This window comes from Diospyros lotus, chromosome 11, assembly GCF_014633365.1.
Source record: "Diospyros lotus cultivar Yz01 chromosome 11, ASM1463336v1, whole genome shotgun sequence".
Classification (NCBI taxonomy): Eukaryota; Viridiplantae; Streptophyta; class Magnoliopsida; order Ericales; family Ebenaceae; genus Diospyros; species Diospyros lotus.
The window spans coordinates 2967305-2991324 of NC_068348.1; the positions used below are offsets into that span (position 1 = coordinate 2967305).

The 24020-nt window shown below is 37.3% G+C and overlaps 1 protein-coding gene and 1 long non-coding RNA gene across 6 annotated transcripts; one reads left to right on the forward strand and one right to left on the reverse strand.

Moving 5' to 3' along the window:
• Positions 1-666: 666 nt before the first annotated feature.
• LOC127813781 (uncharacterized) lies at positions 667-13508 on the reverse strand. 5 transcript variants are annotated; one of them, XR_008026190.1, is made up of 5 exons: positions 11423-13508; positions 8225-10526; positions 5861-8018; positions 1703-1869; positions 667-1380 (listed from the first exon to the last, which is right to left on the reverse strand). It is a non-coding gene; the product is annotated as an uncharacterized LOC127813781 (long non-coding RNA). The 5 variants fall into 5 exon arrangements; XR_008026189.1 differs by having other exon boundaries at positions 667-1401; XR_008026192.1 differs by lacking the exon at positions 667-1380 and having other exon boundaries at positions 1421-1869; positions 5861-7718; positions 7957-8018.
• A 2842-nt stretch (positions 13509-16350) lies between these two features.
• Positions 16351-21457, forward strand: LOC127812494 (uncharacterized). Its single transcript, XM_052352894.1, has 5 exons — positions 16351-16424; positions 17232-20024; positions 20123-20183; positions 20266-20489; positions 21016-21457. The coding sequence occupies exons 2-5, from the start codon at positions 17443-17445 to the stop codon at positions 21071-21073; spliced, it is 2925 nt and encodes a 974-aa protein (XP_052208854.1). The 5' UTR covers positions 16351-16424; positions 17232-17442; the 3' UTR covers positions 21074-21457.
• The last annotated feature ends 2563 nt before the right edge of the window (positions 21458-24020 follow it).

Consider the following 24020-nt stretch of genomic DNA (forward strand, 5'->3'; position numbering starts at 1 on the left):
ACCATATCAATTGGCATGTATCATACTCTCCTAGCAAAAGACAAAACACTTTTTTTTATGAGCAAATTACTGTTGGGTCTTATCAGCCAAAATCAATAGATACAGGGTACCTCTTGTACTCCCCAAAATTAGATTTGATTTTTTAAATTTCATTTTTTTTTTCAATTTTTACAATTTACTATATTACACTTTTACATAGGGTTGGCTTTTCTCCAATTTTCAACTAAATTAGGTTATATTAAATTGGTTATTTTGGCATAATTGTAATTTTGTAGGTTATGTATGTTTATGTTAGGATATGTTATTTTTTAATTGAAAATTTTATTCTATTTATATATTTTATAATTTATATGATTATATTATTATAAATCCAAAATGGTACCTTAGTAATCCCCAATATTAGTATTTTATTGTATCAATAACATATTCAATAACTTATCTAATACAATATTAACAATTAAGGGAAATACTGTTCTCAATCTAGTTTTTATTTTCACTATTTTGAAAAAGAAAACATAAAATGGCATTTAGTCAATCATTTTCATATTCAAAAATTTTGAAAATAAGAAAGATGTGCTTTCACAATTTTTATTTTGTCTTTCATCTCTTCCCCCCCCCCCCCCCCCCCCCCCCCCCACCTTCTTCTACTCATTCACCCTTAACAAATCGCCAAAAAGTGGTGGTCATTGGTAAACCCTCATTTGACTCCCATGGTCTTTTGGAAATGCAATGGGGGCAGGAATGACTAGTGTGGAAAAATTAAAAAAATTATATAAATATGGAAGCAAGAACTCAAAACAAACCATAGTTGTTCAACATGTTTAGTTCTATTTTTCTTAACATAAAAATGAAAACTTAACACAAAAAATTAAACAAAAAAAATTAAAGTCCAAAATAAAAAATTAAAAGTTCTGTCAAACGAGTTCGAAGTTACTTAATTTAGACACAAGATTGATTTCTAAACAAAATTTGTGTCACTAATAAGTTTAGCATATCATAAATTAGACCTCGACTATAACACAATTTGTGCCAATCTTTTATGAAGATTAATGGAAAAAAGTGACTAGAATTATCTTCTCTAATCCTTTTCTTTTTTTGGGAAAAATAGGAGAAAGTCAAACAAATAAACATTTTCTGTGTTTTCAATCAGATACCCTCATCTCAACTCCAAGAATGCCCTAACTAAATAGTTATAAACTAACCTATGCAGGTATATGACTGGATAAGAACAGGCTATGTTTCCAAGCTTCCTCAAAACAGTCTGAATAATAAATAAAAAAAAGGAAAAAGGAAGAAAAAGACACTTAATAGGAAAGGTGGCCAGAATTTACCATCTCTCTCTCGCACCCGCGCGCGAGCACGCGCGCACACAGAAATTTACTTCAAGAATGATGTCAACACCTGCATGAGGTGAGTCAAACAGAGTGGCAATTGCAATAAAATTTTAAATGTTATAATTACGGTCATAAATTAGAGCTACCAATTAAAGAATGCCTCGAGAACTGAGGTAACTGCCAATAAAATGTTAATCTTATAATTTCCAACTAAAACTACTATAGAGACAAAGTTAAAAGCTACAGATAGATGAATATCCACCCAGCTAAGACTTAAAAGGATTGTTTTAAAGAACTAAAGAATGTAACTCTCTTTTAATAGTGAAAATGCAAGCCAAAAGATGATAATCATAACATATAACACAAACCTTCACTGAGTTGGGGATCGAGACCTTGTACAGAGCTCCAAAACCTTCATACTGAAAACTGTTTTTCTGAACCGTCCAATGCTGCCAGAATACTAAAGTGGTGCCCTGCGCTTCTTCCCATCACCGTTGAGAACTGAAGCGGCATCTTCCAGCCCATCATCTGCATCCTTCAATGGACAAAATTGGGAGGATAAGCAACTTTCTCGTCATTGTGGCTACCAGTTCCAGCAGCCATCCTACAAACAAGCTTTGTAGTAACACCTAACTCAGAGTTTCAACAAGTCTAGATTTGGTCAACCAGTCTTTCAAAAATTCATATACAGCAAAGTTTAGACTCGCATATGGTATGCAGAGATGAAGCATGTATTTTGGAATCTTGACATGGAAAATGAGAAAGCACCATTTTGTCATCTCCTTAGGAGGATTAGAAGGATAATATTGAATAGGGATATAATAAAAGGGGTAATATTGTAATAGGCTCATATTAGTTTGTTAGAAGATATTTGGTTAATTGTTAGGAGCACATGGGTGCTGTTAGAAATTAGTTAAGGAGCTACCTATGCCTATAAAAAGGCCCATTGTAGGAGAAGATGGATATGCTTGAATTAAATGAATGAAATCTGATTCTCTCTCTACAATTTCTTTACAATCTCCCTCTCATTTTCTCTCTACTTCCCTCCCTCATTTCTCTCTACAATCTTTCTCATTTCTGTCCATTTCTTCCTCTCAAATATTCTGTTCTTAATTCTATTCATCAGCTCCTTCCGATTGTCATTCCAACCTTAGGCTAAACCCTAGGTTCATGACAAATGGTATCAGAGCAGTCAATCCTTGGCTGTGGATTTGATTTCAGTTGAAGGCGACTACTATGGTGAGCGGTTTTCCTTGGCGATTGCAGTAAGGCGGATGTTGGCGGCGTGTGGATTTGGTTCCAGTTGATTGGAACTTCCAGATGAGCAAGCAAGCCCAACCCAGACGATGAGAAGCAATTCTGGGTGAGGCAAAGCGTTGTGAACGAACAACGCTCGCGATTGGTGAGGGAGTCCGTCAAATGCATTCTCGGAAGCTCGTGGCCTGCTGTTTGCGCATCGTTTGGCGAAGTCAAGTAGCAGTGTCGGAGGCGAGTCAGGTTGCTTAAGACGAGGACGAGACTCACTTTAGTGGTGACTTTGAAGGATGGTAACGGAGCCGACCTCGGCCATCCAAGCAAGCTTAGGGAGCGACAGCAGTGACGCGGGTTGGTTAAACGAGTGGAGTGGGTGACCATATGGTGACGCGAACAGCTAGGAGGTCGCAATTTGGACTTGGGAGTGTTGCGACCGTCCAAGGCGAGCAGAAGCCCGTCGGAGGCGAAGCGGTCGGTCCAGACCATTACAACCCAGACCGGTAAGCTTCCTATAGGTGTGGCTATGGCAGTTTTGTTCGGGAATTCCGTTCGAAATTCTATGGGTGTGGCCGCTGGATCGAAAGGCATGGTGGTGCTGCAATTTTTGGGTCGAGAAGCAATTCTGACCGTTCGGGTGAGACGAGCTGCCCACCTTGTTTGAAAGGGGATTCCAACCATTATAGAAGAATCGACCCAGAGAGAACCGAGCTTATAACCAGTGACTGGAGCATCGAACAAGTGATTTTCGTTGGTGATTTGGAGGCGACTTGGCTAGGCGGTGTTCCAGCGACTCTGGAGATTTGGAAGGTGGTTAGGCGTTGGAAGGTGTTAATCTCCAAGCAAGCGAGCCCCTTCAGTTCAAACATGGAAGGTGCAGCAGTGATTCAGAGCAACAGAGTTAATTAATTTAGTTCGGCGAAGGCATAGCAGCTATTTTAGAGTCAATTGATTTTCTGGAGGTTGCAACAAAACTGATTGAACTCACAGGAAGGACCCTGGGCTTCCGGTTTGACTTGTGGAGGAGAAGTGGAAGGTTCGACTGCGAAGGCGGAGCATCAGTTTGATTCATTGTTGTGTCCAAGCTGTTGCAGTCGTGGTTTGGGAAAATCGCTGAACCATTTCAATTCCGGCGAGCAGTGTGAGAAGTGGACTCTTCCAGCTTATCCAGCTCGTTGGTTGTTGGTGCTTGAGGCTATGAGCAAAGGAAACAAGAGGTAGATTTTGGCTGTAAAATTTTGGCTAACTTGTTTGAAAAAGAGCAGTATGTATATAGCTCCTTGGTCTTCAAAGTATGTTGTTGGTGAAAAGGCAACCAAGGGGAGCAGTGCATATATGAGACCATTAGAGTCTCAATTGCAGCCGAAGGATGCTGCGTTTTCAGTGGGATGGCCTGCTCATGAAGCCTTGGGAAGCAGTGCGCACATGAGACAATCGGAGCCTCAATTGCAGCAGAAGAGTGCTTCATTTTCAGCTGAAATGGAGCCTCAATGGCAGCCAAAGAAGGTTGCATTTGCAGTTGGCAGCAACAGGGACAAAGGAACAAGCAATGGGATACAGGATACGAGTAAGGAATTTGGCCTTATGATACGCGAGAAGCTGCAAGAGTTTGCGATGATACTTATTAAGAATTATCGTTACAACTTTTCGATGGAATATTTTGATGATTATCACGGAAGTTTTAATAAGGAGGAATTCCTTAGAGTGGAACAGTCGAAGGAGGAAAATGGGGAAGCATTTGATGAAGTGACCGAGGGTGTCCAAGATCAGAATTCTATAAGAAAGGGGATGGGTGGTGGAGTTCCTAATGATAAGGTTCCATTGCTTATGATGTTGGATAATGCTGAGGATTCCTTAGCTAATGATAAGGCGAAGACAGCACCAACAGGAGGAAGTCTCGCTGATCCTAAATGGTGTCACCATGTTGCTGTCGAGAGTTTAGCTGGAAAGAACAAGTCTCATTCCATTATGTTCGTTGTTGCTACAGCTGGCCGATTAGAATTTTTGTCACCCTTGTTGAAGGGAGGATTGAAGACCGGAATTGATGTTGCAGCCCAACAGGTTGTAAGTGGTGCCATGCAAGGAATTAATGGTACAATGTTTGCTTATGGTGTTACTAGAAGTGGGAAGACTCATACCATGCATGGAGAGCAAAGTCACCTGAGATCCTTCCATTGGCAGTGAAAGATATTTTCAAAATTTCTCCAGCTAAGCTGTGGAAGAAAAGGAAAAAGGGAGCATAATGGAAGCTGTGAAGGTTTGGCATGTCTTGGGGACAAGACATGTTTCAAGGCGGGGAAATTGTCATGTCCTTAGGAGGATTAGAAGGATAATATTGGATAGGGATATAATAAAAGGGATAATATTGTAATAGGCTTATATTAGTTTGTTAGGAGATATTTGGTTGTTTGTTAGGAGCACATGGGTGCTGTTAGAAATTAGTTAAGGAGCTACCTATGCCTATAAAAAGGCCCATTGTAGGAGGAGATGGATATGCTTGAATTAAATGAATGAAATTTGATTCTCTCTCTACAATTTCTCTACAATCTCCCTCTCATTTTCTCTCTACTTCCCTCCCTCATTTCTCTCTACAATCTTTCCCAATCTTTCCCATTTCTGTCCATTTCTTCCTCTCAAATATTCTGTTCTTGATTCTATTCACCAGCTCCTTCCGATTGTCATTCCAACCCTAGGCTAAACCCTAGATTCACGACACATTTCATCTTTGAATCTAAAACAACCAAGAGAAAGTAATCACCTTCATCAATAATAGTTCATGAAAAAGTTAAAACCAACTCATCAACATTACATATTCAGTACATGAAATTTTTGTTCTTGAGTAAGCATGTAAAACCAAATATGACCATAGATAGAGATGATTGGCGAGCTAGAATCACATGCCCTAACCCATCCTGACCCCATGTAGCAGGATTAAGACTTGATATATTGTTGTTTCTCTATGTAAAATCAGTTGGCTGCTTATCTTTGAAAATTACAGAAGCACCCCCCACTATGTGATAGACTGTCTTACAGTACATCACACTCAATCCGTGAACTCACATAAGCACAAATGCTGGAGAAAGGATACTAATAACAGAAGTGATAAGTGGAGAGAGGGGTTGGGAGAGAACTAAACATCCAACGGCTGCATGAGAATTTAATAGAGTAAGGAGTTTCTTAAAACACCTCATATGTATATATATATATATCTGTATATCTTCTACTTTTTGTTTTTTTATTTTAACAGTAACCATTAAGGAAACAGAAAAAGTTACCATTCTTTAGAGATCAAATGGCAGTTCATCGCTGAGTCCATCTTCCTGCTTTAATTTGTCTTTCTCGCTATTTGCCGCCTCGAGCAAGTTCTTTGTGGCCTGAAGCTCGTTTATGATTTCATAAACGCAGGATTCAAAGTGCTCAGTGACTTCTTCACACTTGAGGGTAAGAGAGTCAAATTCTGTTATGGTGTTCTTGACTTTCTCTGAGATGTATGCCATTATCTTTACTTGAGCTTGCTTGTAGATTGCCACTGTTTCAGACAAAATAGCGATCCTTTGTTTGAGCAACATTTGTTCTTTGTGCAACTTCTCTTCTTTACTCTTGTGGCTCTCTTCCTTCTAAGTCAGTAGAAGTTTTTGGTTTGACAGGCAGTGCTTAACTTTGATTTTCCAGACATTTTCCATCAATGTGCTTACTTCATCTCCTTTCATTTCAAGCTCTCTTTCAGATCTTCAATTATGTCTTCCACTTCAACAACTTAACTTTCTTTAGATTCAATAGTAGTCCAGAGTTCTTCTGTCATATCTGGAATCTTTCTTTCATCTGCTTCAAGGTTTTCCTTGCACTCTTGGAACAAAACTTCAAGTTGTTTGTGCTTTTCGCTGAATTTGTTGAAAGCATCCTCCTGTTCTTTCAGCATTCTTTGCTGTTCAACAACCTTTTGTGCTAACTCGGTATTCTGATTCTCTGCTTGAGTCAGGTTTTCTGAAGATTCCTGAATACCTCTCTCAATCTGCAACTGCATTTGGCTTTTCTCAGACTGGACAGAATCCAAATCCTGCTGGAGACTGTTAACCTGCATTGTTAAGGTTGTAATTTGAGTAAAGGATTCATCTAGTACATCCTCGAGTTTCTTTGGGACAGTTAATAGCTCATCCCCTTTCTCTTTCAATATCCTCTCCAACTCAGAAATCCTGTCTTGCGATCCCTTATTTTCTCCTTTCAAACAATCAGTTTCCTGATTTTTATTTTCTATCTGCTCTTCTGGCTTCATAGGGAGTGCACCTACATTTTTAGGGTCTCTTTTTCCTCCAGTATTCTCTTTTTATCCATGGTTTTGCAGGCTAACTCCTCTTGCAAATTCTCTATCTGAATAAAGTATTGCAGTATCTCCTGAGCCTTTATCTCATTCTCTGACTCTGATTTAGTGTTCTGAAATTGCAATGAATCCATCTCCATTTGCATATCATTTGTCTGTGTGTGCCATCAATGTTGCAATTTCTCAGATTTTTCATTCTTTGTATGGTTGTATTTTTCCTGTATGGCAGTTAGTTCGTTCCCATGGTCAGTTATTGTCACTTCCAACCCAAAAATGTTTTTACAATTTTCATTTCCTTTTCATTTTTTTCCCTCCCTCCTGTCCTCTCAGTCGGTGACCTTGGGTTGCCTGAAAATCACTGGAGGAATTCTTGGTGACCATCATCAGTCACTGGAAACCCTACTCCAGCAACTCCCAGCAAAGAACCAAAGCAAAACAAGATAAGTAAATCTGTAAACAAAATAAATAAATCCCTAGCACACTGCCACTTGCTGCAGTCACAGCAAAGAAGCAGACCAGAAATTTTTGTTCTTTGAGAATGGAAGCATATTCCCCTTCACTGTTTGCAGCCAACTGTCAATCGACGGTCCTCTTTGACTTGTTTGCACGAAGAAGAACCAAAAATTACTAGTTTTCTGGTGCAATGAAGCCTTCTGGGAGTCAAACAATTGTCCTCTTTGACTTGTTTGCACGAAGAAGAACCAAAAATTACTAGTTTTCTGGTGCAATGAAGCCTTCTGGGAGTCAAACAATTCCCAGATCTTGAGAAACTATGTGGGAGGCTATGGCAATCATGCCGGTGACTCCTCTGCTCACTGGCGATGAGGGCGAGGAGAAAAAACAGAGATAAAAAAAATAAAATACAGAACCAAAAAACAAAGTTGTCAAACGACATGTTAATTTTTCATTTTCTGTAAATGACAATGAAAAATGAACTTGAAAATTGAAAATAAAACAGAAAACATACAATAAAAAAACTCATAACTGTGTTTAAATGGCCCTTAAACTTTCAACCTCAGAAAAATAATTGCAGACCAACAAGGTGTTACCTACAAATTCCATTATGGAAGGAACACATCCTTTGTTTGAAGCACAGGGATCTTCTTCATAGAAAACTGTGGAAAGAGCATTGACTCTGGTCAGTATAAATATTATAGCCATCAATTCCTAATCTTCTTCCCCCCCTCCCTTTTATTAGCCACATCCTACAGACCTTTTAATAAGTAACCCATCCGGCTTTTGTATAGCCTGCACTCTAAAGGGGCAGGACCAGACCTACACTGAACAAATTGCATATATAGATGCTATCTCAAAACATTACCTGCACAGTGAGCCTCTCTCATCCCATGTCCAGTGGGTAAATTGCAACATGGTAATGATTCCAGCATATTTCCAGTTCCAAGGCATAGAGGAGTGAGGTCATCATCTCTGCGAGAGCTAATGGCAGAAAAACAAAACATGCCTGCACTACTTTAATTCATATGCACAACAATATATCAAGCCTTAATCTCACCATGTGAGGTCGGCTAACTTTAATTGAAATGTAGATAGACCAAATGCAGTTATTTGAATAGAGGTTTATATGGTTCTTGTTAAAAATTATGCATGGTTCCCAGTTAATGTGCATTCTTCATTATATTGTAAATCACAGCCATCTTACCTTAGTAGAAAGAAAAACAAACCCCACTCCACAGAGTGATAATCTCATGCCAACCAGAAGCTACTTGAAATGAGCACATTTTGTTTTTTTTTAGAAAAATAATAACATTTTCAAAAATTTGGAAGTCAAGCCAGAGTCTACACTCTGAAAAATAAGTCAGTCCCTTGTGTCTCAACATATCATTTCATATGAGTATTGTTTGGCATCATCTATTAGAATCACAAGGGCCTACATCTTATGAGAATTGATGCAAGCGATGATACTCAAGTTCCAGCACATAATTTAATGAATACATCTTTTTTGGATCATTTAATAAGACCTAATTCATCATGCTCAACAAATTTAATTCTGAACTTTCCAAGGTTCTGTCAGATTTAGTACTCCAATCTCTTTACATTCATTTTGGAGAAAGCTCCATTTAGCAACAATTGCTCAAACTCAAAATTTGATTTTTAACTCTTCAAGTGCTTTGGAGAAAAATGAACGGCATGACTACTAGAAGTTCTAAAATGGAAATAAATCCCCATTTGAAAGAGAAACGAATCAAAAATTAATTGTAATTAACTAGGCTGATTATTTTCTGTACTCATATCCCCTAGGCATACATGAAAAGTTAAAAATGCAACAAGCATTTATCTTTCACCACCTGTAAAATTTGAACAGGATTATCAAATCAGATCAGCCAGTCCAACATAAAACACAAACCTATGACTGTGCACCAGCACCTACACTAGAATCCGTCACGCCTCCTACTTTAACCAGCAATTGAATGATAACCTAGTTGGTATGACATTGAATATATTCACCAGTTTTTATGTGAAGGACTGCTTTATGAAGAGGTAAGTAAATCTGTAGAATTAGCAAGCATCTAGCAAACATAAAGCAGCCTTTTATGTTTAGTATGACAGTGATTTCTGCACAGCATTGAAACTTAAAACATGTTTTTGTTTTTGGGCATCAACTGGCTTTTGAGGACAAAGAAAAGAAACCAGGGAGCATAACCTAAATTTATGTCAACTCATCAATTTCCGCTCCAAGTATTTACTGAAAAGTGAAAACCAAAGACTGAAATGTATTTTGTGAAGCAATCATGTAGGCGCTCCTATGCTAAATTTCCCAACCAATCCAGTATGTTGTTAAGCTTTTAATCAGAAAATGCAACACATAACTTCACCTGTAAGGTATTTATTTTCATGCCTGCATAGCTCAAGCTCAATACAGAATAGAACTTGTGCCTTTGAAGCTAAAAGCGCCTGAAGTTCCCAATTTTAGTACATGAACATCGAGGCAAAGTGGCTCACAATTATATAGTTCAGCATTGTCAAAGCAACCAAGAGAACAAAGATAGAAACAAAACAAAAATTAAACATTAATTTGATAAAACAAAATACCAGCAATACAATAACTATTCAATTACCAGTGAATGTGCATATTTGATAAACCTTGAAGGTGAACATTGAAGATTACAAATTAATAACACCTAATAATCAATATAGAATACATTGGTTGCATATTTCCATAATTTTTATGTCTACGGAGAACAACAGTAACATGATACATCACTTCAACAAATATCAATTCAAAAACTGAGCAACACAACTGCAACTGTATGATGACTCTAAGTTAAACTTTGAGACAGTACAATTTCAAGGAGCAGATTGAGAAAAATTTGAAATGCATCATCCATTGAATTGCAGTGAAAATGAAAACGGAAGTCAAGAAGAGTGAGCAAGAACCAACACTTCTTAGTGATGCTGCTGGCAGTGAGAGACATACAGATGCTGAAGAAATCATGACACTGGACCTATAATCCCTTCTCCAGTTATCTTCAAATCCTTGCTAGATTGACAACCATGAACGCCACCCTCTCATTCATTTTCCTTACCACATCTGCCATTACAATTCAAACTTTATCTTGTTGGAATCCTTGCTAAACTCCTTGAGTCAGTGGATTGAAGTTCTTCTGTAAGAAATGGCAAGTATAAGGCGCTGTGCATGTGTATAAATATCTAATGGCCTCAGTTGCTTTCACAAAATGGTTGAAATGTGCATATTGAAGCAAATGTAAATGGCCTCCTGTTGTAAATTCCCAAACCAATCCAGCATTTTTATTGTCAAATTTTAAAAAACTGATGCTGGACTTCAGCTATTTTTACTTGAACCCTGATATTTTTGCCAACACCAACGTGTTGACTTTGGCTTCCAAGGGGTGAAAATGACCATTTCTCCCTTGGCTTGCTGACGACACCGAGGTGTTGACGTGGGCTGCTTAGGGGAGAAATGGGAGAAATGCATTTCTCCCCTTGGCAGCCCTAGTCAACACCTCAGTGTTGGCAAAAAAATCATTTCCCTTTATACTTCAATCCAGAAAAATGCAACAATTACTTAACTAACGAGGTACTGAATGCACGTCTGAATAGCACGAGTTCAACGCTATAAAACACAATAAAATACGGAAGCTGGTGTCTCACAGAGGGCTTAAAGCTAGCAATTCAGACACAGGGATGTCTAAAACATAGTAACCAGCAACTATAAATATGCTCCGTTCCAACAGACAGTACAAAATGAGAGAAGCAAACGAAAACAAGACGGTAGTAAACTAAACGAAATAGAATAACACTTCAATTAAGCTTCAACTAACTTATCATGTACGCATATGTACACAATTTTAAGCTTCTAAAAAGCATAAGTAACATGATCCAGCACTCCATTAAGTCTCAATTATATGATCATTCAAACATAAATATTGAATCAGTACGAACGAACGATTCCATAAGAAGAGCAAGTAACGATCGAAATGTATGTTCCACTGCATGGCAGCGAAATTGAAAACGAGATTCGAGAGAGGAGAGTACGAACCGAAACTCCTAGGGTGAGTCCGCCTGCGACCGGAGATTTGCAGATGCTGAAGAAAGCGCAATCATGGGCCTAATTCCACTATCCATCGTCAATCCACCGCCAGATAGACGATAGTCCACATAGCCATTTCTTCGCCATACCTACTACTTGTTCCGACGCCATTCAAGCCCTAAGTCGCCGGAAACCTACAGAGAAGACGTCGTTCGGTCGCTCTCAGGGGATCTCCGGCGATGGGAGAGTCTTCAATGGAGAAGCAAATGGCAGAAGAGTAACTACAAACGTGTTGAAGTAATATAGCGAGGGAGCTGACTAAGGCCCTGTTTGGTACGTGATTTTGGCGGACAATTTTCTATCTTTTATTTTTTTTTCTCTCATATTAGCAAATATTTAAGTATAATTAAATTTGGTTTTTGGGATAGTAATGCTAATTAATTATAATTCTATGTTTTAGTAGTTAATTGATTGTGTTTGAATTATAGTTATATTAAAATTAAATATAATAAATTATACATATGAATAAATTTCTTTAAAACAATAACATTAAACAAACATTACACTTAAAAAAATGCTACTTGTATATCCTTGTTGACATTTTTTGTTGTCATCTTATTATTCAATTACTAATATGCCCCTCATTTAATATATATTTACAATCTTATAAATATACATTAAATTAAGTAAGGGATATATTGGTAATTAACTAATGAAGTATCAACAAAAATATATAAATAATATTTTGCTTACAATTATGACCAAGATCACAAACAAGTTACTTCGTTGACAAAATCTTTACGTGGAGTACGGGCCAAAGATTAAATTTTAAATTATTATTCAAGTGAAGAAGACAAAGAAAGTAAGGTACTTACAAAAGGTATGAAATATTAATAACGAATTTGGTTTTATTACATTAGTTTAGTTTTATCTACTAAATTATATGTATATATGTTAGGCAGTCTATTTAAGTTCAGTCTCACTCAGCCTCGGTTCTAAATTTGTTATTTGTTGACAAGTTCTTGATGGTTTTACTTATTGAAACAAGTTATCGATTAAATATATAGGGAATGCGAAATGATGAATAAAAAATTGATTCATTATCAATGGTGGAATAAAACAAAATTTATTACGTCTGAAGAGGTTGCTATAAGACAATTATTAATCTAAAAACAAGTTAGTTTTTCATTAAAATAAAATATTTTTGACAAACTTAACACAAAAATAGAATAGTCTCGAAGGCTTTGTATAAACCTTAGATTTGAGGATATGTGTTGTTTGATTCGAGGTTAACATATATTGTGCAATATTCTAATCTAAGTGTAGGCTAGTTGAAAATAAAATTTTTAACTCCATAATTTTAGAAATAACTAGGTAGACCTAATTAAGAATGTGAAGACACGGGTGTTGCAATGTACACATTAACCACCACCAATAATGTTATTTCATCATTAAAATTTTTTTCTTTTTAAATGAGAAAGAAAAATAAAGATTAATCTTGAAATTATTTTCAGAACATAAGTCAAGTAGTGAACAAGTAATACGCTGAAGTTAATTCTAGTAAGTTAATTCTAGTAAGTCGTGAGTTTAATATTCGATTTAGGTAAGGGTCAAAGACTCGCCTTCGATTTAGTTCACCTGCTAAAATTGAGGGCACGAATAGTGAGGACCGCGCAAGAACGATAATTCAAGATTAAGCTTGCAATAAATGAAACAACCTCTAAGTAGACTGGATTGATGTAAAAAACCAAATAGAGTCTACCGAATTTATACACATATCGAATAAATTGAATAGGCCAAAAAATTTGATTAATTGAATAGGCGAACAAAGAAGACAAGTCCTAGAGGAAGAAGACGAAGGCTAAAGGTTGAAGCTGGACGAAGAAGATGAATAAAATTACAGACTCACCTAAAAGTTGAAGCGGGACAAAGAAGATGAATTGCAGAGGAAAGACTCGTCTGTTTGAGTTGGTTGCTGGCGAATAGTAAGGGGAGTGGATCGACGGCAACAAGTCGCAGAGGGGAGAGACGAAGAAGACGATGGTGGGCGACGATGACGAGCTGTGGGGGTTATGGGTTGACGCGGCAAGTTGCACACCCAAGAGGCGAAGAAGATGGACGATGGACGAAGAATGGAAGAATACGAAGAAGTGAAGAACAAAAGAAGACGAGGAAGACACAAGTGTCGATGGCTCCGTGGTGTGGAGGGCCAGAGGCTAAAAAATTGGAAAATTCTATGCTGGACCCGATCCACGGGGCCGACTCGTGGACCAGGACCGCAGGGGCGCGCCACGTGCATGTGGAAGGCGCGCCCTTTCTCTTCTCTGCTTCCTCTGCTTTTCTCTCTCTCTCTCTCTCATGCCGTCTGTGCGCCCTTTCTTTTCTCTCCCCTTCTGTCTCTCTTGGCTGCAAATGGTGAATTCTCACTTTAAATGCCCCCTAGACATGAGACATAGTGGTGCTCATAAGGAATCATTTCACAGAAAAGTAAAACTTTGACACTGCAACTAACATGATTTGAACCTGTATCTTTACCTGTAATCTGCTATTTGAATACCAATCATGCTATACTCGTAGACCTCCTTTCTCTCTCTTATGTGGGAGCAGACATCTTTGCTTTTCTCTCTCTCAAACTTAGAGTCAGCTGTAAGTAGCCAAAAAAAACATGAAAAAATATAAGGAAAAAAATGTTTTGTTATTATTATAATTTTTATTTAAAATTATTATTATAATTAAATATATATTTATTGAAAGTTTGACATTATATTTACTTTCTAATATTTTTTATATTCTGAACCTCTAATAACTTAAAAAGTAATGTAAACTTATTTAAATCACGTTGAGAATATAAAAAATATTAAAAAATGAATATAATGTCAAAACTTTCAGTAAATATATATTTAATTATAATAAGAATTTTTGAATAAAATTTATATTAGTATAATAATAACAAAATATTTCAGTCTTTGTATTATTTCATGTTTTTAGGCTAGGAAAAAGTAGAGAGAGAGGAGCAAAAAGCACTCTATCGCATGAGAGGGAGAAATAAGGATAAGTTTGGAAAGCCAGAGAGGGTGACTGATGGGATTATCAAAAGGGGGTAAAAAGATGAAATTGCCCCCGCTCAGTCTTCGCCTCTCTGTTCTTCTCCTTCTCCCATAGTCGTGTGCCCTAGCCCTCGCATCTCTCTTCTCTCGCTTCTCCTATGGCCACCGACTGTTGACCGTCGTGCCTCGCCTCATATCACCGCACTGCCTCGCCGTCAGCATCGTCGCTTTGTAGCGCCTCTCCTTGTCGCCATGCCGCCCATCGACGAGGCGACTATGCTTAGGGCGAGGCAAGGCACGGCGGTCGGCGACCATAGGAGAAACGAGAGAGGAGAGAGCGAGAGCTGGCAGTGGCATCCATTGAAAATTTGTATTTTGGGCGAAAGTGTTTTGGTCTTTTCAACTATATTCTATAAGCCTCCCTGTAAGGTTGTCTAGCCTGTAGTATAACTCGAATAAACAAAAAGCTCTATCACATGTGACAGAAGAAGAGAAAAAAAAGAAAAGAAAAGGTACGCTTGTCACAATACACGTAGGGAGCCTCTGCTGGCTCAGTTCACAAATGGGCCTACTAGATTGGTCTAATCCAACATTACTATACTCTTTTATAGAAAGAAGAAGAAGAAGAAAGCAATGGGTTCAATTGTTAAAAGAGGGGGAAAGAGAGAAATTGACATTTTGGATTAAAAATTGACAAGGGACAAAGTGTTATATTTTTTTAATCTTTTAAGGACATCAACTATAATATTTTAAAAAATAAGGGATGATCTCTAATTATTATATTATACTAAACCGCAATAATATGGGATATAGTATGGAATAGTATAGCTAGGTCGGCAACTCAATTTTTCTATTAAAATTATTATTTCATAATTAAAATAATGTCATATATTAATCCATAATTAAAATTATTATTTCTTACTTTAATGAGAGACGACTCAATCATATTGAAACATTCAGCTTCAACTTCAAGGAAACAATTTTTGTGCAAAAATACATGTTTATTTCATGGGTAAATTATATTTATATTTTTAATTAAAAAATATATGAATTTAAAATTAAAAATAAATCATCAAACACACAAAAGAACATAAAAATTTTACGTAATGAGCTTAAATTAAAAAAGATCACAAATAAAAAAAATAAAATATTACTATAATGATATTTCTACAATAATTATGGTGTATTAGATGAAGTTATTGGTAATAAAATAGGAGTAGTGCCAATCGAGGAGAAAATGAGAGAAATTGGATTAAAATGATTTGGTCATATGAAAAGAAGAGTTGATGAAATGAAACAATTAATAAAAAAAAAAAAAAGTAGAGACAGACTCAAGAAGACTTTAGGCGAGATATTAAAGTTTGATGTGAAGTGTATGGATCTAAATGAAGATATGACAAAAGGTAGAAATACATAAAAGTCTAAATTCATATAACTGACCCCACGTAATGGGATAAAGACTGAATATGTTGTTGTTGAATTATGGTGTATTAGATACATATTTATAAGTTTACCAGTTATTTTTCAAAATTTGTGAAATTGGATCGTTATTGAGGTCACTACAACATAATACTCCTGACAAAGTCTTCTCACCCACTGAGAGTAGTTTATTTGATTATGCAACTGTCAAGCAACAGATGTTGATCAATCCCCCGTTGAATAATTCATAACTTTATCCCTCAATATATTGATTATTATACTTTGGACAATCAGAATCTTAATGAATAGGTTTGTTGAACCAATTTTAATTTTAATTTTAATTTTTGTTCAATGATTAGAAGGGTGATCTTGCACTTTGACATAAACCAGTAGTAACCCTTTCCCCTTTCCTCCAAAATTTTCCTTTTCCTTTTCCTATTCTCTGGAATTGAGGATTTTCTCTCAGCCCAATTGCCACCTTTCCATCTCCCCTGTTTGGTTCCTGAGAAACATTGATTCAAACACAAACACAGCAAAATCTCAGAGTAAGCGTACATATAGTTTTATGTTAAGTAATCCTGTTTTCTTGTTTAGATTATTTCTGAATTATGGGTTATCTCTGGTTCTTCTTTTGATTGGAATTGGGTTTTGGGGTTTGGTGTAATAAAGATTTTTGGGTTCACTTTTGAGATGCTTTGAAGTAAAATGAAATGAACCGTATGGATTCTGGTTGGGTTTATGTCAAATTGGTGTTCTATTACCAAATCTTGCTTCTGGGCTCTCTGATTACAGTTTCTATATGCTTCTTCACTCTCTCTAGATATATATATGTAATCAGAAATTTCTACCTTTCACAGGCATTAAACATAAACAAGATTGTGAAATTTGTACGGGTTCATGCTAGTTTGTATATTGAAAACTAAACGGGTACCTGAATTAACCGATGATGAGGACGCTATAGTTTTCTTCGTTAGAGAATAAAATAGTTCGGTTCAATTTTTCTCTCCAGACGTAAATCGATAGAAACCATTTATGATGGATTCCACTTAGTGGGATAGTGGGGCGGTTATTTTGATAGGAGAAACTGCCCAACCGCTACATAAAGATGGTTACGGTCCTCTCTCTTCCTATATATAGTGACAAAAGGCCATAAAATACAAGATTTATTTCCCCGAGTAAGTGGCCCGATTAGTGGGATAGTGGGCGGTTATTTTGATAGGAGAAACTGCCCAACCGCTACATAAAGATGGTTACGGTCCTCTCTCTTCCTATATATATGTTAAGATTGTTTACATGAAACTGTCTGTGACCTTTTGCTGTGTTACTTAAAGGTTTGTGTTTCTGTTTTCAAGAGAAAAAGGAGAGTTAGTTCTTCGGAAAGAAAATAGGGAGTTCGGGAACAAATCTGACAAAAAGTAAGTGTAGAAGAGAAGCCATGCATTTAAGGATTGATTGAGGAAATGAAGAGGGGAAAAGCTCTGAATTTGTAGATCATCATCTATTGATAATGAACTTTAATTCCCAGTTTGTGAGTCTGCAGTTTCATTAAGAGCACGGCGAGTTATGGATTGGCGGGGTGTGGAGATAGATGGTTTGGCGACCTCTAGTAGGACTGGGAGAGGGTTTGCAGAAAGGAGAAGGTCTTCAAATTTGTCCTATTCTGATGAAGGGTGGCCTTCAAATTGTGGGCTTGTGCCTAATCGAGTTGAATATTTGAGGCATGATAGAGATGAGCTCCTTCAGAAGATTGACGAGTTGAGGGATCAGCTTAGCAGATCTTGTGAAGTAATGCAAAAGCCGGGGGAAAGGATACTTAAGGTTGATAGGAAGGTTGCTTCCTCAGAACTGATGCCACCACCTCCATTCTTGCCCAGCCATCGTTCTGGGCAGGATTGTTATTTCCGGGAAGGTCCAGCCAATTTGTACACTCCAAACATGCAAGCTAAACAAGCTTCACAGCCCCTTTATTTGAATCATAATCATGGGCCTGCTCCTTGGGTCACTAGATGCAGTTCAGATGGGCAAGATGTTTATCGTCCATGGAATTTCCCGAGTGAATTTGGGGGTTGCAAAGGCTCCCATCTGCCACAAAGACTTGGCAGATCTCTGCATCAACCACTGCCTTGTTCGCACCAGGACGAAACCCTTTTGCACCATCCTTACCCGGCATGCTCTTGTTCGAAGTGCTACAACAGTCTCTCACAAATCCCTCAACAAAACACGTGCTCTGGTTTTAGCAGTAGGTCATCAAACAGCCCCATAAATCCTGCTTCTCTTCATTGGCATTTTAGTCCCGTAAGGGCTAATCCTCCCCATTTCCATGCTTTCACTAGGAAGACCAATACAAGGAGCTCACTTGACTTGGCTTTAGGAATGGGTGGTCCTGGACCTCTTGGTTTCCAGCGTCCAAGAAGTACGGCAGTTGCTTGTAGAAGTAAACGGATTTGCCATCCCATAACAGGTGGTGCCCCCTTTTTAACGTGCCTTAGTTGCTTTGAGTTGCTGAAACTGCCAAAACTTAAGGTAATGCCAAGGAATGGACAGAAGCTGCAATGTGGGGCTTGTTCTGCTGTAGTCTCAATTGAGTTTGAGAAAAAAGGTCTTCTTCTTTCACTTCTCAAACAGAGCAAGCAAGTTTGTGCTAAAAATGATGATTGCTCCAGTGAGGCCTTGAACGAAAACCTGCAGACCTTACAGAATTATTCGAGTGATGGTGCCATGAACTCCCACTCTGACCACGAAGATAATTCAATTGACCACAAAGATACTGAAGTAAATGACTTATCAATTGAGCAAAGACTAAGCTCTGATGAATCTGATATGAAACAGGAGCCATCATCTCCATCTTCCATTCTTTTGGAGAAGGATAGTCCCAATTGTACAATCTTTCATGGGGACAAGGACATTTCATCAGACTTTGCTAATCTGCCTCCTGAAGATGATGTGCTTTCAGCAATTCCAGATTCCCCTTGTCAGGAAGATCCCAATTATGCTTCTTCTCATAATACATTAAGTGTTTATGGTTTGGGAAACAACACTGAATGTGATGTTCAAGAGAAGGCGATCGTTGACAGTCCTTTGAGACATGCAGAAGATGTTTCCATTGCAACTGAGATGGAAATTACTTTCAATGAATTTCCACATGGCAGCATGTCTCAAGATACTGAAGCTAATGTCTTTTCAGTTGATCAAGGCCTAAAATTGGATGAATCTGGCATCGAACAGGAGCCACCATTTACATCTTTCATTCCTTTAGAGAAGCAGAGTTCCAATCGTGTGATTTTTCAGGGGAACAACATGTCAGACTCTGCCAATCTGCCTCCAGAAGATGTACCTTTACCATTTCCGGATTCTCCTTGTCAGAAACCCAGCTATGCTGCTTCTGATGATACATTGAGTGTGTATGGTTCAGGAAACAACACCAGGTCTGATGTTCAAGCAAAGGCGATTGCTGACAGAAGTACTTCGATACAGTACTCTGCAGCAGATGTTTCACTGGCAACTGAGATGGAAATTCCTTTGCATGAATTTCCACATAGCACCATGTCTCAAGATATTGAAGCTAATGTCTTATCAATTGACCAAAGCCTAAAATCTGATCAATCTAATATGAAGCAGGACCCACCATTTCCATCTTCCATTCTTCTAGAGAAGCATAGTCCTCCCAATCATGTTATTGATCTGCCTGCAGAAGATGATGCACATTCATCACTTCCAAACTCTTCTAGTCAGAAAGATCCCAATTATGCTTCTTTTCATAATACATTAAGTGTTTACGGTTCAGGAAACACCAAGTGTGATGCTCAAGAGAAGATGATCGTTGATAGAAGTATTTCAAGACAGTATTCTGCAAAAGACGTTTCATTGGCAACTGAGATGGAAATTTCTTTCAACAAATTTCCACAGAGCAGCATCTCCCAAGACTCCGGGGAGGTGAACACAGAAGAAGATAGGCCTAGAACCATCAAGAGAAGTGAATCCATCTTTGGCAGTCTCATCAAGAAGAGTTTCAGAGGCTTCTTGAGATCCAGCCAAAATTTACGGGCAGGAAGACCAAAAGTTTTTGTTAATGGGCAACCTTTATCAGATCATTCAGTGAAGAATGCTGAAAAGATGGCTGGACCTATTCAGCCAGGAAACTATTGGTAAGTACAATTACAAGGAGCATTTGCTTCCCGGTGCTTCTGTTAATGAGTAAGCTGTTATTCTAATAGCTGCTTTTGTATTCTTCCTGCCTGATCAGGTACGATTACCAAGCTGGATTTTGGGGTGTGATGGGGCAGCCTTGCCTTGGCATAATTCCTGTGAGATGAACTACTAACTTGGCTCAAGCTACCCCTGCTGGTTTCATTTTTACTAACTCACTAGATCACTCTATTCTTGCAGCCATTTATTGAAGAATTCAAGTACCCAATGCTTGAGAACTGTGCTGCTGGAAACACTGCTATTTTTGTGAATGGAAGAGAGCTAAATCAGAAGGATTTATTCATACTGTCTATCCGGGGCCTGCCAACAATAAGGGATCAGCGGTATCTTGTCCAGATTTCTGGTAGAGTTTTTGATGAGTTCACTGGGGAAGAACTTTATAGCCTTGGCAAAATTGCCCCGACGTGAGTCACAATCTTCCTTCCCCTAAATTAAGTTCTTAAATATGCAAATATGAGTGTAACCGAGATGAGGATATCTTAAGACAGACATAGAAGTAACCTTATCCATAATATGGTTGGAGTGGCTCTCACTAAGGATAAAATGCATAAGGGGCATTTAAGATGGTTTGATTATAGGAGAAAATGGTAACTAATAGATGCTTCCATGAATAGAGTGGATGGAGTGAAAGTAGATGGTAATTAACAAAAAAATGCAAACAGACTAAGAAAAAATTTTGGTAGGAAAGTCTTTACATGTGACATGGATTATAATTGACTTATAGAAGATATGGTCAGAGATAAATATTGGCCAGCTAAAATAAGTGCAGCTGGCCCACTAGTTAGAATAAGACTTGTTGATAGCTATTTTTAACTTATTATGGATCAACACTTGCTATGAAATTGTGATTTTCATTTGAGTTCCCTTAATTAAGTGTACCATAACCACTGAATTGATTGACTTAAGGATGCATACTTGACAACTGGACAGGGTTGATAGAATAAAGCAGGGCTTTGGTATGAAAATTCCAGCAAGCATGATGGGTTGAAGGGCAGAGACCCTCTCCAACCGCATTGACGACAGTTGCCTCAGCTTCAATCTTTTATAATCATTGAAAAGGATGTATTTGAGAAACTACGAAGGACACATTTTGATGGTCCAAAAATATTACCTCTTATATAGCAAGGGTATGTTCAAGAATATCAATTAACCTTTTGCATTCTTCCTACATATTACAGTTCATTCATAGGATGCATAAGCATTAATTGGTTACTAGAGCTTAAGACAAGATCAGATGGCTCAAATGTGTATAAAATACATAATTCACATGTAGAGACAAACTTACATTATCCTATATTGTACTCCATGTTGCAGTCTCTGTTCTTATCATGAATTAAAGAATAATTCACAAAAGCAGTAATTATTGGCAGAATAGAAGTAAATAACTAAATATACTTCTCCATATTGGTACAGATCAACACCGGATGGTTGTTGCAGAATTTTCCGGTTGTTGCAGAATTTTCCATATTGGTACAGAATAGAAGTAAATAACTAAATATACTTCTCCATATTGGTACAGATCAACACCGGATGGTTGAATTGTTTTCATTTTGTCTTCTTTGTTGGATATTTACCATGTTCATAGATGGAAATTCTGCTTATATCTTCCTTATTTCAATCTATCATGGTGACCTTTGAGGGATGCTGCTTATTTAGCTTCTTGGTGGTATTGTGCTTCAGCAATGACCTTCCATTGTTGTGATTGATAACATGTTCTAATGTCTGTACAAACCTGCTATATATATGGTTTTGGACCCTGATTTTTAATATTCCTTGAAGATTGATTAGGCTAATCATCTTGCTTTTGTGGTTCAATTCACATGAAATAAATATCGAACGATACAAGGAGTTCACTTTTATGTCATTTGAAAAACACTAATTCTTGGCCTTGAGCCTCATCTTCATTAGTTTTCACTCCACTTCTTGCTTCACAGAGTTTGTTCTGTTAGCATCAAAATTCGTACCAATTTCTTGCTTCAATACTAGCCAATTCTCGCCATTCACAGTTAGCATGTTATTACTTGATTGTGGATTTTGGTGAGTGGTTTTGATTTGCTGTGATTGTCTTTCCTGTTTGATTAGGTTAGGTTAGGTTAGGTTAGGTTAGGTTAGGGTGTTTGTTACGGTGATGGGGCATCTTGATTTTAAGAGAAATTACAAAAATGGCCTTCCTTGGAAGCTCTCTAAGGATGACAAGTGGCTAGGGACATCTCAGACTTGGGTTAAGATCGATGGGCACCACGAATCCCAAGTCCAAGACCAAGATCCAACTTGGGGGCATACCAAGCCCAAATGAAAGATCTGGCCTGAAGAACTGAATTTGGACTTTGACTTGGACCCATACCCATATTATTTCTCATCAAGATCAGCCCATTGGTTCAAATCCAACCATCCACTTGTATTATGAGTACATTTTACGAGGTCCCATGTGGACTCCGCTCGATTGGGATATGACACTATCATGCGAACATGGTGAAGCATTGTTGGGATATTTAGCAATGGAAAATGCTATTGGTACATCCATTTTGTACATCTTGGGCTATATAAGGGAGTATTATGACAAAAAAATCATTCATGAGGCACGTGAGGCGTATGTGAGGCGTAGGGTATTTTGGTCATAATACCCCCTTATGTAGTCAAGATGTACAAAATGGGTGTACACCTAGCATGATTCTTTAGCAATTTGGGTATGTTTGACCTTGTGAGTTCTAAACAAGATAGTATGATAAGTGGGACTTCCAATATCTTTTGAAATTTCACTCTTACCTTTTACTTAAAAAAATAAAAAATAAATAAAGATTATATTCATTTCTTTTGTGAATGTTTATAACTATTGGACTTAACACTAACTGTAAATAAAAAAAATTAAGATAAATTACATTGACTTTCCTTAGGGTTAGACTAAATTCATAAGATTTTTTCTTCATTTTGAAAAATTATAAGGAACCGTACTCTTAAAAAAAAGAGTAAATTGACCATTTTTTACTCCTCCCCCTCTCTCTTTTTCATTTCTCATTCTACTATTTCCATTTATTTCTCCTTTCTCATTTCAAAAAATAAACAAACAAAAATATATCATGTGTGACTATCATTAGGGACCATACTAAAACCTAGCTTGATTTTGAGAAACGATAATATTGATATCAAGATATAATAATAAATTTATAGTTGCGGGAGAGTCATCATCAATCTTTAGGAGACTTGTAAAATAATAAATGGTCGAAGGGCATGAGGTGTTTTTTGCGAGGGTCTTCCGATACCTAAATTAATTTTTTGTAAAATTTTTGGCATATTTGAAATGTATGAGGCCACTCATTTAGAGACTAAAGCTAACAAATGGGAGAATATTCTTATTTTTTGGATTGTTTGTTTTGGCTTTCAAAGCATTAGTTTCAGAGGTTAGTTGGCATACTGAGACCGTATTCACTAGGAAAATGAGTTTTCCTTTAACACCTAGATAAGAGTTACTTGTGCGTCTCTCAGAAACCTAAATGAGAAGGTCTACTAGCTCTTCATGGTTTTCTCTTTCATCTTTAGGTTTCTTTTGGATTTGTTTATTATTGAGTCTGATCGTTTTACAAGTAGACCTTGATCCAAGACACATCGGATTGATAAAAGAAGGATGAAAGTAGATAGAAAGAGAAAAAAGAGAAAGGGTAGATAAAAAAAGGAAAAAAAAGAAAGAGCTGAAAAAAAGAGAGAAAAAAATAAGAAAAAATAAAAGGAAGAAAAGCAAAAAAAAGATACCACATTAAAGAAAGAGAAAGAGATAAAAGAGTTGAGAATCTTTTGGGTATTTTTCAAAATTTAACGATAGTTATCTAATAGTAAAGGGTTAAATGTGTCAAGTTTTTTACTTCAAATGAAGTCATTATAATTTATTAAAATAGAGGGATAATGTAACGCCCTACTTTTCGAGCGCGCTATAATTTAAG